General features: G+C 42.0%; 1 protein-coding gene across 1 annotated transcript in view; it reads left to right on the top strand.

Annotated features, from left to right (window-relative positions):
* The window catches only part of ATG7 (autophagy related 7), a 114,265-nt gene that overhangs the window by 18,958 nt on the left and 80,237 nt on the right, over positions 1-15,070 (top strand). The window contains exons 10-15 of the mRNA XM_077325688.1: positions 1,858-2,002; positions 4,626-4,784; positions 8,104-8,298; positions 11,106-11,309; positions 11,493-11,608; positions 13,729-13,804. Of these exons, the coding sequence (XP_077181803.1) occupies positions 1,858-2,002; positions 4,626-4,784; positions 8,104-8,298; positions 11,106-11,309; positions 11,493-11,608; positions 13,729-13,804 (895 nt within the window). The remainder of the gene's footprint in view (positions 1-1,857; positions 2,003-4,625; positions 4,785-8,103; positions 8,299-11,105; positions 11,310-11,492; positions 11,609-13,728; positions 13,805-15,070) is intronic.

Raw genomic sequence — 15,070 nt, 5'->3', positions numbered from 1 at the left:
AGTTCACCTCTTCAGTTATTGCAAAGAAGAAATAATTTTCCACATTTTTATGAGGAAAATTACAGAAGCAGAGGGGGAGAAAGGGAGGAGCTGGGAACTAAACCTTACAGCAGATCTAAATGCCAACTTTGTCCCCACATACACTCAGATATATACTGTTATAGAGCAAAACAACACCACATACACAATCTTGTGCTCTTTTACTTAAACACTGCCCAATTTATATTTCTGTCATGAGCCCAACCTTGCCCTTTTACCATCAGTGTGTTTTTGTGCTGGTTTCTTTGGGGGGAGGGGACTTTCTCTATTTTTCTTTTTATCAAACTTCTGTTTATTTCTATCTAGCTTTGGATTTTATGTATCCAAAGTTCGGCCATTAGCAATAAACGACTACTGCTACTACTTTGAATAAACGTGGTAGTCCATACTTATGTAAATAAATTAGCACAGATGTAGCATTTCTTAATCATAAGATTCAGAAATCAGTTGGACAACTTTTCAGTTTTCTCAGATATACTGTTGTAGTCATTCTAAACAAACCTACTAAGGAAATATACAACATGAAAACTCATGTTTTCATATGAAATATACAACAAGAACTCATCAAGAAACATCTTCTGTCACCTGACTTAAGCAGACCTCAGTTTCCTGGCTATAGTTTCTAGTAGGTCAACCTGTTTTTTTAGCAGCTTGAATTTGCTGATGTTGCATCATACTAATTCTTTACTGGCACCATTCATTTTCTTATGTATCACACTTTGTGCTGGATCAGTCGCTGTTCACCCTACTGAATTAAACTTTTGTTTACCGGTGCCCCATGAGAAAGAGGCTGGAATCTCTGAAGTCTCTCATCACCAGTAACGTGCAAGAGCACAATCCCTTCTAGTCTCTTACCCAGAGAATCCTGCTTGAATGATTTATGATGGGGTTCAAACCTCTGTCTGCCCCCGACTCTCTGTTTTCCCCTCTCTCTTTTGGAGGTTTTTAAAAGAAGAAAATATGGAACACACTTGTGTCTTCATGGTATGTGAAAAATTAAGCCCTGACATATGGAAACACATGACAGAATAATTTTTGTTATATTATAAGTAGATACTTGATGAATTACACAAACTTGTTATACTACTGGACTTCTGCTTAATTTTATGCAAGATTCAAATGGGTAGCCGTGTTGGTCTGAAGTAGCACAATAAAATCAGAGTCCAGTAGCACCTTTAAGACCAACAAAGATTTATTCAAGTGCTTGCACTCAAAAGCTCATGCCTTGAATAAATCTTTGTTGGTCTTAAAGGTGCTACTGGACTCTGATTTAATTTTATACTAGTCGTGCATCTTTAATTCATTGCTGAATTTAGATTTTTTCACTTTGGCCTGTAAAATCTTTTAGAAGGCAATGATAATGCAATCTTTTGGTCTCATAATCTGAGGTATTTCTTTGCCCTTGGTCCTTTGGGTGGCACCTGAATTTCGTACTTTGGAACTTGGTTTTCCTGTTCATTATTTGAAATATCGGGTAACAAAAAAAGAATGCAAGAATTAAAAGTGAATATAGGCTTTATTTTTTAATAAAAGAGAACATGGGATACTGATACTGAATCAGACCGTTGATCCAATTAAATATTGTCTGTTCAGACTGGCAGCAGTTCTTCAGGGTCTCAGGCTGAGATCTTCCACATCATCTCCTACCTGATCCTTTTAATTGGCGAGGCCAAGGATTGAACTGGGGACTTTTTGCTTGCCAAGCATGCAGAAATAGTAAAAACTGAGAAGACAATAATAAAACAGTCATTACTAGAATCTGTTATGTACTCAATTTGTTTCTGTGAAGGAATAAATACTTTCTTATTTATTCTGCAGGTTAGCAGAATCATCAGTGGATCTTAATCTTAAATTGATGTGCTGGCGGCTAGTGCCCACACTTGACCTGGAGAAAGTTGTGTCTGCAAAGTGTCTTCTTCTAGGAGCTGGTACGCTGGGGTGTAGTGTAGCCAGAACGTTGATGGCAAGTACTATGCTATTCCCCCCCCCCAAAATTCTAATGTAGTTCCATTATTTTGCACCAGAGAATCAGTAATGCTAAACTGATGTTAATAGTTCTTCCAAATTTTCAGTGGACAGTTGCCTCCTTTGCTCATTCTTCCTCCTCCTGTGGACAGTGCATGGCTCTCCTCTTGGACACCCATTCTACTGGCTGTCCTTGTATATGTACTACAGAAAAATAGAGAGAATATTGGATTCTAGCTATGACAGTTTGATGCTCAAATGTAAAACAATATCTTTAACCGCTCCTCGCGGAGCGGAAGAAATAAAGCTGTAAGGGCCCCAAGGGCGGGCCCTGTCCGGGATGAGGAAGGGTGCCTATAGACCCCTTCCCCTTGACTGACAATTGGAGGGCCCAATCGGCAGGCGATTGTCAGTCCAGTGGCAAGGGACCAATTGTGAGCCGCATGTAGCGCGGCTCGTGGCTCGCAATTGGTCCCTTGAAGCCAGACTGATGAATCCCCACCACCCCAGCGACCCCTGGCCGCGGCCGAGCCTGCAGCTGTGCCGCCAACAACCGCTGACTCAGTGCTGCCTTCCCCCGCGGTAGCGGCCTCGCCACCAGCAGCGCCGCCACCGCCTCCCGCCTCCCGCTGCCCCACCTCAGAAGAGGCCACGTTGCCGCCGACTCGGCCACCCTGGAGCAGCTGCCGCCCGGTGTCCTATGGCAGCGGCTGGCCCAACGGCGGCGGCAGCACCTCTGCCGCTAGTGCCTGGTGGTGAGAGATGCGGCGGCGGCTACGGCGGAACCGACCGCGGTCCCAGAACAACGACCCCCTCTACTGTCTCCCTCCTACACCTCAGGTAGGTGCCGCGCCGGGGAGGAGACATGGAACAGCCCGCAGCCGTCGGGGTAGCCTCACAGGCCAGACCATCCCCGGCCTCGGGTGCGCGGCCGGCCGCCACCAAGCCACGCAGCCACCCCCGCAGAACTCTATAGGCCCGCTAGCACCCGCTGTATTTAAAGTGCAGCGGGCTTAGTTTCTAGTTACATTATAAAAAAATTAAAACTACAAGTACTTCCAAATTGAGATTAATAATCTTTTGGAAGGAAAACGATGTTTTACAATACTGATGGTTTTTGTGTTGTATTATATCTAAATAAAAGATTGGCTTGACAAGGAAAACATCATTGTGTGTGTATGTGTGTGTGTGACGGAGCTGTAATGAGATTTCCCCCCCCTTCCCCTAAACCGTCATTTGTGTTTGACTGCAGAACCCATTGTGTGGAGAATTAACCCGTCAGAGAAAGAGAAGGGATCTGATTGGTTTATGCAGGAGGGAGGAATTTTGGAGGCTGGAGGAAAAAAGGTTGCCATGAGACAGTCAATTCTGGTCAGACCTCAGAGCTAGTCAGACAGTCAAGTCTAAGTTGGGTGACCGAATGTGGATGTGAGGGAGATGTGCTTTCACAAGGAAGAATATAAAGGGACTGGCTAAGGGAAGAATCTTGGAGATTATTATTATTATTATTATTTATTAGATTTATTATTATTATCCCAGACCTAACCAAAGATAGGAATTCTCTTCTGGGGTTAGAAGGTTCCCTTAGTCCTATGTTCTGAGAGTGTCAGTAAGGGATTCAGAGAAGACTAGAAAGTAAATGTATTTTACTAGGCATATATTGCTAAACCTATAATCTAGTCCTGACTTTTATTTCGTCGTCCCCCCCCCAAAGGGTCTAATTGATTTGATTTACTGATTTGTTAAACTTTGCAATGTCTCTTGTGTGTGGTGGTTTACTGAGGTAGAATAACATTTAATTGGTTGTGAGGGAGAACATAGTCCAGTAGGCTGGTGCTGTTTTTCCCTATAAGAGCAAGGCATGGGTGGGACAAACACAATAAAGCCCTGAAGGGAGAATATACATTAGCCTCACCAACAGAAAGAAAAATGGATTTTAATATAATAATAATTAATAATAATAAAAATGGATTTTATTTGAATGGAGGAAGTTTATGTCAGCCACAATCCCCCCCTCTCTCACACAAAAATAAAGGTGTCTCAGACATAAGAATTGTGTTAAGTGCCTGGCCCTCTCCTGGCTGAGACATGTGTTCTGAATAAAATATTGAAGAGAATTATCATTACTGCCCACAATTTCATTTTACTTGTTAGTGAGGAGTGTTTGGTATAATGGCTTTTATATCATAAGGTGGACTTACCTGATTATAAGTAACAATCCTGACCTCTTTTAGTGCATCTTTCTGGCATAGTTCAGAGGTTATTCTGATACAAAGGCCTTTACAAAATTAACAAAATATATTCAGACCAGTGAAAACTTCCAAAATGAGCTTTGGATAGTTACTGATAAAAAGCTATTTTCTGGAAATACAATTCCTTCAGAAAACTTTTATATTATGCCAGTAGAGCTGAGCAAGACCCTAGACTTTTCTTCCCTTGAGAAGAATTCAAATCTCATTTTGGAAGGTTTCACTGGTCAGCATGTCAATGTATCTTTCCTTGTCAATGTGAAATGGGTACTTTCTTTGAATATTAGGAACAGAATGATTATGTGATTTAAAAGGTTTCTCTCTTTTTCTTTAATTTGTACAAGAGCTCACATGCTGCTTTTTCCTGCTTAGGGATGGGGAGTCAGGAAGATTACATTCGTGGATAATGCAAAGATCTCTTATTCAAACCCCGTACGGCAGCCACTTTATGAATTTGAAGACTGTCTTGGGGGTGGGAAGTCCAAGGCTCTTGCAGCAGCAGACAGGCTTCAAAAAATATTCCCAGGAGTGGTAAGTAAAATATTTTAATCTGATGATTTAATCTTCAAAATACATGAGGGTTTTAGGAGCCCAGTTGGTTGCCCACTGACACCTAGAGCTCTATTGGGAGGAAATGGGGATGTCATTGTGCCTACATCTCCCCTTTCAGTGAAAACCAGAAGTGATGCTGTGGGATTCTCTAGGATTTACAGAAACACCTCCATGAAGTTTTTGCAAATTCTAGAACAGCTGATGATGACATTTCCAGGTTTCACCATAAGTGATGCCAGTGTGCTGTTGTGATGCCGCTGTGCCAGTCCCTGCCCCCTAAATGTTTCTGCAGTTGTCAGCTGTGGCCTGGTCATCCTGTGTACAATTTACATGTCCAATTGCCTCTTCAGTTAGTACATGGAGTCTTAACAAACGGAAGTTAAAAACCAGGTGTGTAGACAATATTAGATAATTGAATGTGGCAGTGGCTGGAGAAATAATTTTCTCACCAGTGTATTGTGATTTCTCTCACCACCAGTCTTCCAATTATTGCATAGTTAAGGTATAGCCTCAGGAGCTTTTCCTTCAGTGATTAGTCAGAAAGACATTTTTCATATGCTCGCAGTACTGCTTCCTGTCTTTCTGAGCTTAGCATTTAAAGAAACTGGAGTGCTCTTCAGGAACCTAAATGCCATTCATTTTAGCTTGCTGTTATCTGGAATACTGTGTTTGATTAAGCATTGTGTCTTGAATTGTTATCTACTCACCAGCTGCTTGCTAATCCCTCATATGAATAAGAAAACTAGGGTGACTAAGGAGCGTTGCTCATTAGTTATTAATTTTTTATTCTGTTTATTGACCGCCACTCTCAGTCCAGCCAGCTTGTGGTGGTTTAAAACAAGGTACAACAATTAGCTATTAAAAGCTATTTTCTGGTAGCTAAAATAGCCCTAATAAGACTGCTTGCCATATTACTTGTTTTAAGAGAAAGTAGTTCTGCAAAAAATTGAACTAGAAAATCTACCCAAGTATTAAACTTAAATGACCTAATTGTTGTCCTGATAGCACTGATTTTAAATGTGTGTAGCTGGTTAATTTGCAAGAGTTTCATTATATAACTAAAGTGCCATTGCTTTGTCACACTTTTTAAAAGTCTCTTTTGCAAACACAAGCTGATCTTAGCTCAAAATCAAATTGTACAATTTTGAAAGTAAAATGCATTTGCTTGCAACATGTAAGATCATCTATGTATCATAAATAATTCCATCTTAACACAAAATTGAATTTGCAATACAACAGTTAGAGTGTTTTCAACATGGTGATGATATCCAGCTATTCATCACATTAAATAAAGACTCAGGTGCTGCCATCTCTTCCCTAGTCCACACAAGAATAAGGTTATATCAATCAGAAAGACTGCTGTTGTAGATGGAGTCCAACATTCTTAGAAGGATTTTGTGAAGAGTTTAAGAGGCCTTCTGGATCCACCTCTTCTGTGGAAGAAGTGGATCAAAAATGACAGAGAAGAATGCTTGTTTTTGGCTGCATGTGGTATAAAGCTGACCCCTTCTGTGGTCAACAGCCGAACTATGGATACATGTTTCAGTAATCTCAGGGCTTGATTATTGCAACGTTCTCTGTATCGGGCTGCCCTTGAAGATTATTTGGAAACTTCAGCTGGTACAAAGTTCAGTAGTCCACTTGCTTTCTGGGGTGGACTGTTGGGAGTGTGATACTCCCACTTTGAGATCATTTCATTACCTACCATTTTTCCCTGGGGCAATTCAGTGTGCTAATGCTTACATTTAAAGCCCTTCATGGCCTACATGACGGAAGGGCTGTCTCTTCTTGTCTGTACCCCTCCAGCATTTCTGCTTATAATACTGATTCTTCTTTCTCACCCCCACATAGAGGATATAGTCTAGATGTGGGTGTTTTCAATCACTGCCTTCTTATTTTAGAACAGCTACCTGGAGAAGGTAAGATGTGTCCCACCTTGCTGACTTCCCAGGCAGACTGTGAAACTGGAGGGCCTTTGGGGCCTATTAAGGATAATAATAATAATAATAATATTAAGAGCCTCTTGTGGATAAGAGCCTCTTGTGGCGCAGAGTGGTAAGGCAGCCGCCTGAAAGCTTTGCCCATGAGGTTGGGAGTTCGATCCCAGCAGCCGGCTCAAGGTTGACTCAGCCTTCCATCCTTCCGAGGTCGGTGAAATGAGTACCCAGCTTGCTGCTGGGGGGTAAATGGTAATGACTGGGGAAGGCACTGGCAAACCACCCCATATTGAGTCTGCCATGAAAACGCTAGAGGGCGTCACCCCAAGGGTCAGACATGACTCGGTGCTTGCACAGGGGGATACCTTTACCTTTACCTTTAAGGATAATAAGGATAATAGGTGGACCATGGGTGTGTTAATTGTTTTTCTACATTATTATAAAGTCTTTTTATTTCAGTGATGTATCTCTTTAACCTATTGTTGTTTGTATTTTTATTTGGTTGTTTGTGGTCCCCACTATGTCAGAAGAAAAGCAGGCCTAAAAGTAATACTGAATACATGAATTTTTAACTTCCATTTTGCACAATCCACCATGCTCAACCGTTATGCTTGTTTGTGCAAGGATCTCAGTTTCCCAGCAGCTGGTTCATGTATTGACTGCTTGGAAACAATGATACCCTGAAAACAGTAGTGATTAGTGGGTCAGCATTGTCTGGGCAGATTAGTGACAGCTGCCCCATCTGTCGGGGAAAACTGTAATGTCCAGCAAGGCTCTTGGTGTTCCCTGCTAGTTTATATGTGAGGGCACCTATACATTACGTTTTCTAACGCAGCTGTCCAATAACAAGGAGATTTATGAAATGGCCTCTTTAAGTGTGCTTTATTTTTGTGAGCCTTCTGTATTACTCGCTTGTTTGCTCTTCCAGTGGGCTGACACCTGTTTTGTTTGGCACTTTGTCTGCTTGCTTTACTTCATTAGTCTAGTCCTTCTATGAGTACTTGATTGCACCTGAAACATAGTCAGAGAAACCAGCCCTGTCACCTTACGATTACTACTAAATACAGTTGAGGTGTTTAGTATTTACCTTATTTAAAACAAAACATTTCCTAAATATTTCCAACTGTATGGAGCCTTTAAGACTTCACTTGGCATGTGGATTTTTATAAGTTATAGCAGTAGGCTTGTGTATCAGCATTCCTTTCTAATAAAGAGCTTTTCTCCAGTAGAAGAAGCCTCTGTTATCAGGAAAAGCCCTTGCATTCAACTTCGCATTCTTTTTCGCTATCTTGAAAACTCATATGTCTTAAATAACATATTATATGAAAGTATTACCTGTTTTCTGTACTCTTCCTTCTTAGAATGCTGAAGGTTTCAACATGAGCATCCCCATGCCTGGTCACCCAGTGAATTTTTCTGAAGTCACCATGGAGCAGGCTCGCAGGGATGTGGCACAGCTGGAAACTCTAATTGAAAAGCATGATATCATATTTTTATTAATGGACACTCGTGAAAGCAGATGGCTTCCAGCTGTAATTGCTGCTAGCAAGAGGAAGGTACTGTATATAGACACTGCTAGTACCACAGAGGCATACCATACGCAGCACACCACTGTTTGCTTAGCCTGTTAGAAAGCGTTTGATATTTATGGTTGTTGATTAAACCATGGATCAGGCTTTTCAACTGGGCTTTTTAAAAGCTACTGTTAAAAAAAATATATCCTTATTTTTGTGCTCCTCTATATATATATATGTATGAAACAGCCTGGGGGGTGGGATGTATCCGGCTATCCAAGTTAGAATAGGGCCAATCATGGTGCAGCCAGTTTTTCCCTGATTGGCCCTGCCCCTGCAGCTCCAGCCCTCCATCCTGGACTCTAACCTCTTTGCTCTCAGACACCGCAGTGCCTGGAGCCAGCAGCAGGTAAGGGGAGAGGCCCTGGGCAAAGGGCCATGGTGGAGGGCTTGCTCACGAGGGCCTCTTGGCCAGCTAGGCTGGGCCTACTGGTGAGGGCCTCCCGGCCTGCTGACTGCCTGCTAAGGAGCTCTGTCCTGGCCCTGCTAACAAGCTGCCCAGCCCTCGCCTGTCCCACTTGATCTGGCTGCGAGCTGCAGCCCAAAGCCACCTTAAGCTGCCTGGCAAGGGGCCAGGGGAGGGGGCCCTTTCAAGGCCCGTTCTTAGGAATGGGCTTTGAAGCTAGTATAAAAATAAAATAAAAAGCTGCTGGTTGCTTGAAATACCTCTGAACATTTTGGTAAATGTAAAATGTAGTACGTCACAGTTGTGTTAGTGTTATCTGAAAGAGGCAGCAATCAATTCAGTACCAATGATGGATTTGGCACATGGAAGCAGTTTTTAAAAGCTTGTCTTCAGGTGAAATGCCATAGTTCTGTTTGGCGCTTTGTGGATGTACTTTGAGTTTGCTGATGGGTTTGCTGATGTTGTTCATCTCCCTGTGCTCCCGTGGCACAGTCTGATTAGTTAGATCATGTTTTTCTGCAAAACCATAGTTTGCAGTTACATCAGACTCCTCTAACTGTAGCTTGGACTTGCATTGCAAATCAGAATTGCACATGGAAACAAATGGTGGTTTGCAGTCTGATTTGTAAAGAGCAAACAGACTGTAGTTTGCCTTATCCATCATTCCTCTATATATTTGTGAAACAGCCTGGGGGGTGGAACGTGTCTGGCTGTCCAAGTTGGAATAGGGCGACCAGGATGCAGCCAGCAATGCTGGCTGCACCCTGACTGGCTCTGCCCCTAAAGCTCCCACCCTCCCTGGATGCTAGCCATGTTCCTCTCAGTCACGCCAGAGACAGAGAGAGACAGAGCCCTGCCAGACCGAGTAAGAGCCCTCATTCCCTCCTATCACTCCTGCTGCAAGGGAGGCAGAGAGAGACACAGAAAGAGCTGCCCCAAGCTGCTGACAGAGACACAGAGAGAGATGCCCCTGCTGTGATGGAGGGAGAGAGAGACAGACAGAGCTGCCCCAAACTGCACACCAGCCCTCCTTCCCTCCTAAGAATGAGCCTTAATTACATGCTCTGCCTCCTGCTGCGAGTCACACCAAGACATACTCAGCGAGAGGGAGAGAGAGACACACACACACAGAGATCTGCACCTCCCAGTGTCGCCTGGTCCTAGCTCGCATTGCATTCCTGCTTGCAATGGGCTTTCTTGCTAGTTGGATATATTGCCAAATTATGGCTAGCACTAAAGAGGAAGTAACAAATTAGCTCATGGTGCCTATGGGGAGGATACAACACTTGAACCAAATCTCCAAAAGCACTATTTCCCAGCAATGTATAAAATATGTTCAATTATGTAAAATGTAGTGTGTGTATAGTCTAGGAGTTTCTGTAGGCTGTTGATACCAGCAACGTTTTCTGCCATCTAGAAATATATAGATACCCTTGCTATGCACTTGCACCTAATCCCGTTTGATGTTGCGGAGGTTGCTCTCACTTCAGTCCACAACCTGCTTTTAAATGATGGTAGATAAATGAACTGTGTGTTTATTCTTGGAATTGGTACATTGGTGCATGCAATTTGGGGAAGTCTCACTGCAGTCTATTGAATAAACCATCTACTGTAATTCACTAAGAATCAAAGAATTATGGGCAATTTCATTTTTTTTGTCCAAAGATTTGTTGATACCAGAAAAGCCAGGAAAGATTGCTCAACATATGGTTGAATAGTCATTCTTGCTGTATATGATGAATATCTAAGGTCTTTTCACAAACATATTCAAGGAGAAGCACGGATTAAATACAACTTGCGGCCAAAAATAAAGATTTAAAAAAGAAAATTGGTTGTATCCAAATCCCTGCAAGTGGAGTAAAGCTTGCAGAATGAGAAATTCCTCCTTCTCATCTTGTGCTTCAGTCAGCCGAATCCCTTGACATTCTGTTGTCATGGAGGGAACCAAAGGTAATAGTGGCAGTTTGCGGTGGGATGAGGAAATTAGCAAAAGAAAAAGAAAACTCTACCAAGAGAAAAGCCTCTCTTCATTTTTAAAAAAATTATTTATTTGATTTCTATGCCACCCTCCTAGTACACCTGCTCAGGGTAGTGCACAACATGTGAACATAATAACATTAATTTTGAAAATCCAATAAAATAAAATTTAAGCTAAAATTAAATTGTGCAATAGTGTCAGCATCATCCAAATGGATATCCTATCGCTCAGCCCTCTTAGAATTAGATTGCAATCCGTAGGTGGCTTTGATGGGGGGGATGAGACCCAGTAGATGTTCAGGCACAGTGACACCTTTGGACCCAAACTAATGTTTTTAAATTGTTTTGCTTTTGTCTGCATTTGACCTGAATTTCACTTTGTTTTCTTTTGTATATTTTTATGAAGTTGGTCATCAATGCTGCATTGGGATTTGACACCTTTGTGGTGATGAGACATGGGCTAAAGAAACCAAAGCATCAAGAAGTGGGCGATTCTCCCTGCAACAACCCTGCAGGATCAGCGGATCTTTTAGGATCATCACTGTTTTCAAATATTCCTGGCTATAAACTTGGTTGCTACTTCTGCAATGATGTTGTAGCACCAGGAGATGTAAGTAGACTTCATAATAATGGCTTCTCTCTGGCTTGTTTTTAAGGGTATTTGAAGACAGTCTTCTTGTGAAACGCCTCTGTTGAATCAGTACTGACTTGGTTTCTTTTGAAAAGAATTCTAAACAATGTGTGCAATGGAGCAGATTGAAGGTATAACACTGAAAACTGCATTTCTTTGTAGTCCACCAGGGATCGGACATTAGATCAGCAATGTACAGTCAGCCGACCAGGTTTAGCCATGATAGCAGGAGCCCTTGCAGTAGAGTTAATGGTATCGATTTTGCAACATCCAGAAGGGTAAGTCACAATTGTGGGAAAGGGGTAATTTTTTGAAGTTTTTAATGAAATCATTCTCCATACTCAGTGTTACATGCATCCTAGTCAGGGCACGTTTTTAAAATGTCAAACTATATGCGGAAGGGGAAGAAAATTATTTAAATGAAGAGGTATTGATTTAACTATATGTGGCTGAACAGAAGTTAAGCAATAATCATGTTACAAAACAATAGTTAGGACAAGTACTGATATGGTACCATAAAGGCTAAAAAATGCAACGTTGCATGAAAGTGATTTTTGAAATCCTTAATTACACCGGTTAAGTGTGTGCCATGTTAGTACATTCTAACTTGGGACAATTGGAGAGATTCCTTTTTCATATTTAACTATTAAAGCAAAAATTAGAACATTTATACGAAATAAAGAGATGGTGAAACATACTGGCTCAGATAATGACCTAATTCAGGAAGTTTCCATTTCAAGCTTTGCTGCTACCTCAGTTCTTTTTAAAAATCACTGTTTCTTTCCCAGAGCAAAATTTGAGTGCAGTGGCACTTTTAAGAACAACAAAGTTTTATTCAAAGCATAAACTTTTGTCTACATGCACATTTCTGAAGAAGTGTGCATTTACATGAAAGCTTATATATTTTGAATAAAACTTGATTAGTCTTAAAGATGTCACTGAACTCAAACTTTCTTCTGCTGCTTCAGACCAGCATGGCTACTCACTCTGCCATCTACTGCAATATGGACATAAAACTGATAGACTTTATTTAGAAGATGTATGTAAATCGCTTAGAATGTGAAAGCATTATATAAATGTTAAGTACTAGTGTTAAAAAAATTAAAACCCAGATGTTTAAAATGAGAGTATTTTTGTACTAATAGTTAGTTTTTTAAATGTTGAAATCCATACTAGTTGTTTCATGTGTGTCCAACATATGCAGGAGCATTAGATAACCGTACAGAGAAGAAATAAGTGATAATGCCCCATGGCAAGGCACACGAAGTATAGTAATTGCACCATAGTCAAATGGAACCCCATTATCCACCAGTTATGGAACAGCAGGCCAGAGAAAGGCAAGGTGCCTTGGAAAGCACAGGGGTAGTGACTAAAAGTTCTGGATGAGTTCAGATCCCAGATGAGGAGAGTACTGTGGAATCTGGGTCAGAACACCAATCGTAGTTGAGTTGGTGTCCTGACAACAGAATCAGATAGGGTGAGCTTCTCATACTGACTCATATACCCATTGTTGTGTCCAGCAAGCCCCAATTGTTTGTCCACCTGGTGCACTGGAAAGATAAATCCCCCATCCACTACTAGTTGTCCCAGCAACAGCTGCACTTCGTGCACCTGAACTCCACTACATGGTTTATTAAACCCCAGGAGTGAAATGGGTGAGCATAGTGCTTCGGGATCCCCCCTCTCACAAGGGTATACTGGCACATCCATTGGACTGTCTGCTCTCAGTGCATTTGAAAGACAAAGCCTAATCTGCCAAATTGGAATCAAACAGATACATCTGTGGAGTGCTATACAGATGTATTCAGTAGCATCAGGGGCACTGAAAGCAAATCAGATGAATGAAGCTGCCAGCACAGTGTTGTACTTAAAATGTCAAGATCAATTCCTTACTCTGACAACGAAGCTTGCTGGGGACATTGGGCCAATCGCACACTGTGACTGTGAAGATAGAATGTAGGAGAGAAGAGCAATGTAAGCTGCTTCGGGTCCCTATTGGAGAGAGGGGCAGGGCATAAAATAAATGTTCTCTTTTCCCAGCAAGCTTCCTGTGCCTTTCCATCTGCACCAGTGTACTGGAGAGTCACAAGCGGTACACTCCTAATCATTGTGCTTATGTGAAGGGCAACTGAATCAGTCCAAAAACTGACAGGCGCTGCTGGTGTAGGGCTTAATCACCATGCTAAGACCTTTCAAGATAAAGCTACTAAAATCAGGGTGAGATATTGTTTCCTTACATCTGGAGATGTATCCATGCAATAGTCCCTTGATTTGCTCTTTTATAATGAGATGGAAGGAGGCATTTAATAAGGTTCACTTCAATGAAAGGGCCATTCTTACTTTTTAAAAATTGGGACTTCAATGACAAATAGCAATCTTTATCCTTTATTTTTTTCAGAGGCTATGCTGTTGCTAGCAGTAGTGATGACAGAATGAATGAACCTCCCACCTCTCTTGGGCTTGTACCTCATCAGGTTAGTAAACACAGAATGAATAAAGATATGCTGCTATACTGTTGTGTAATAACTGAAGTGTATGGAATGTAGTTCTTTTTTTAATGCTGGGCTATTCAGATTATTACACTTTTTAGCTGTATATTGTTGCCTTGCCTATTTAACTTGTATGCGGAGCACATCATGAGATGAGTCACAAATTGGGTTCAAGACTGCAGGGAGAAATATCAACAACCTCAGATATGCAGATGATACCACTCTAATGGCAGAAAATGAAGAGGAACTAAAGAGCCTGTTGATGTGGGTGAAGGAGGAGAGTGCAAAAGTTGGGTTGAAACCCAACATCAAGAAAACTAACATCATGGCATCCGTCCCTCTCAATTCCTGGCAAATAGATGGGGAAGAAATTGAGGTGGTGACAGATTTTATTTTCCTGGGATCCAAGATCACTGCAGATGGGGGCTGCAGCAAAGAAATTAAAAGACACTTGCTCCTGGGGAGGAAAGCTATGGCAAATCTAGACAGCATCCTAAAAAGCAGAGACATCACCCTGCCAACAAAAGTGCGTTTAGTCAAAGCCATGGTATTCCCAGTTGCAATGTATGGCTACGAATGTTGGACCATAAGGAAGGCAGAGCGTCAAAGAATTGAGGCTTTTGAACTCTGGTGCAGGGAGAAGACTCTTGCGAGTCCCTTGGACTGCAAGGCGAACAAAGCAGTCAGCCCTGACTGCTCCTTAGAAGGCCAGATCCTGAAGATGAAACTCAAATACTTTGGCCACCTCATGAGAAGGAAAGACTCCCTGGAGAAGAGCCTAATGCTGGGAGCGATTGAGGGCAAAAGAAGAAGGGGACAACAGAGAATAAGGTGGCTGGATGGAGTCACTGAAGCAGTAGGTGCAAACTTAAATGGACTCCGGGGAGTGGTAGAGGACAGGAAGGCCTGGAGGATAATTGTCCATGGGGTCGCGATGGGTCGGACACGACTTCGCACCTAACAACAACAACAACTATACGTTTGTCTGGTTCAAGTTCAAGCATTTAATCCTAACAGCTGAGATGGGCAGGCTGTGACCCATTTAACCCATCCATTTTGCTTCCCCCACTTCAAAGAGGGGAAAGTGAAATGAACTGGCTATTTTACTGGTCAGTTTCACTTCACCCCACTTGGAAGTGGAGAAAAGAAAACTGACTGGTTAAATAGCTAGCAGCCATTTAAACCTGACAGCCTGGTAGGTCTGCCCATCAGCTGCTAGGTTTAAATGACTGCAAGCCATTTCTCTGTCCA

The sequence above is a fragment of the Paroedura picta genome, chromosome 3 (assembly GCF_049243985.1).
Source record: "Paroedura picta isolate Pp20150507F chromosome 3, Ppicta_v3.0, whole genome shotgun sequence".
Taxonomy (NCBI): domain Eukaryota; kingdom Metazoa; phylum Chordata; class Lepidosauria; order Squamata; family Gekkonidae; genus Paroedura; species Paroedura picta.
Note: the sequence above shows the minus strand (reverse complement) of the source record. Positions and strands in the feature narration are given on the sequence as shown.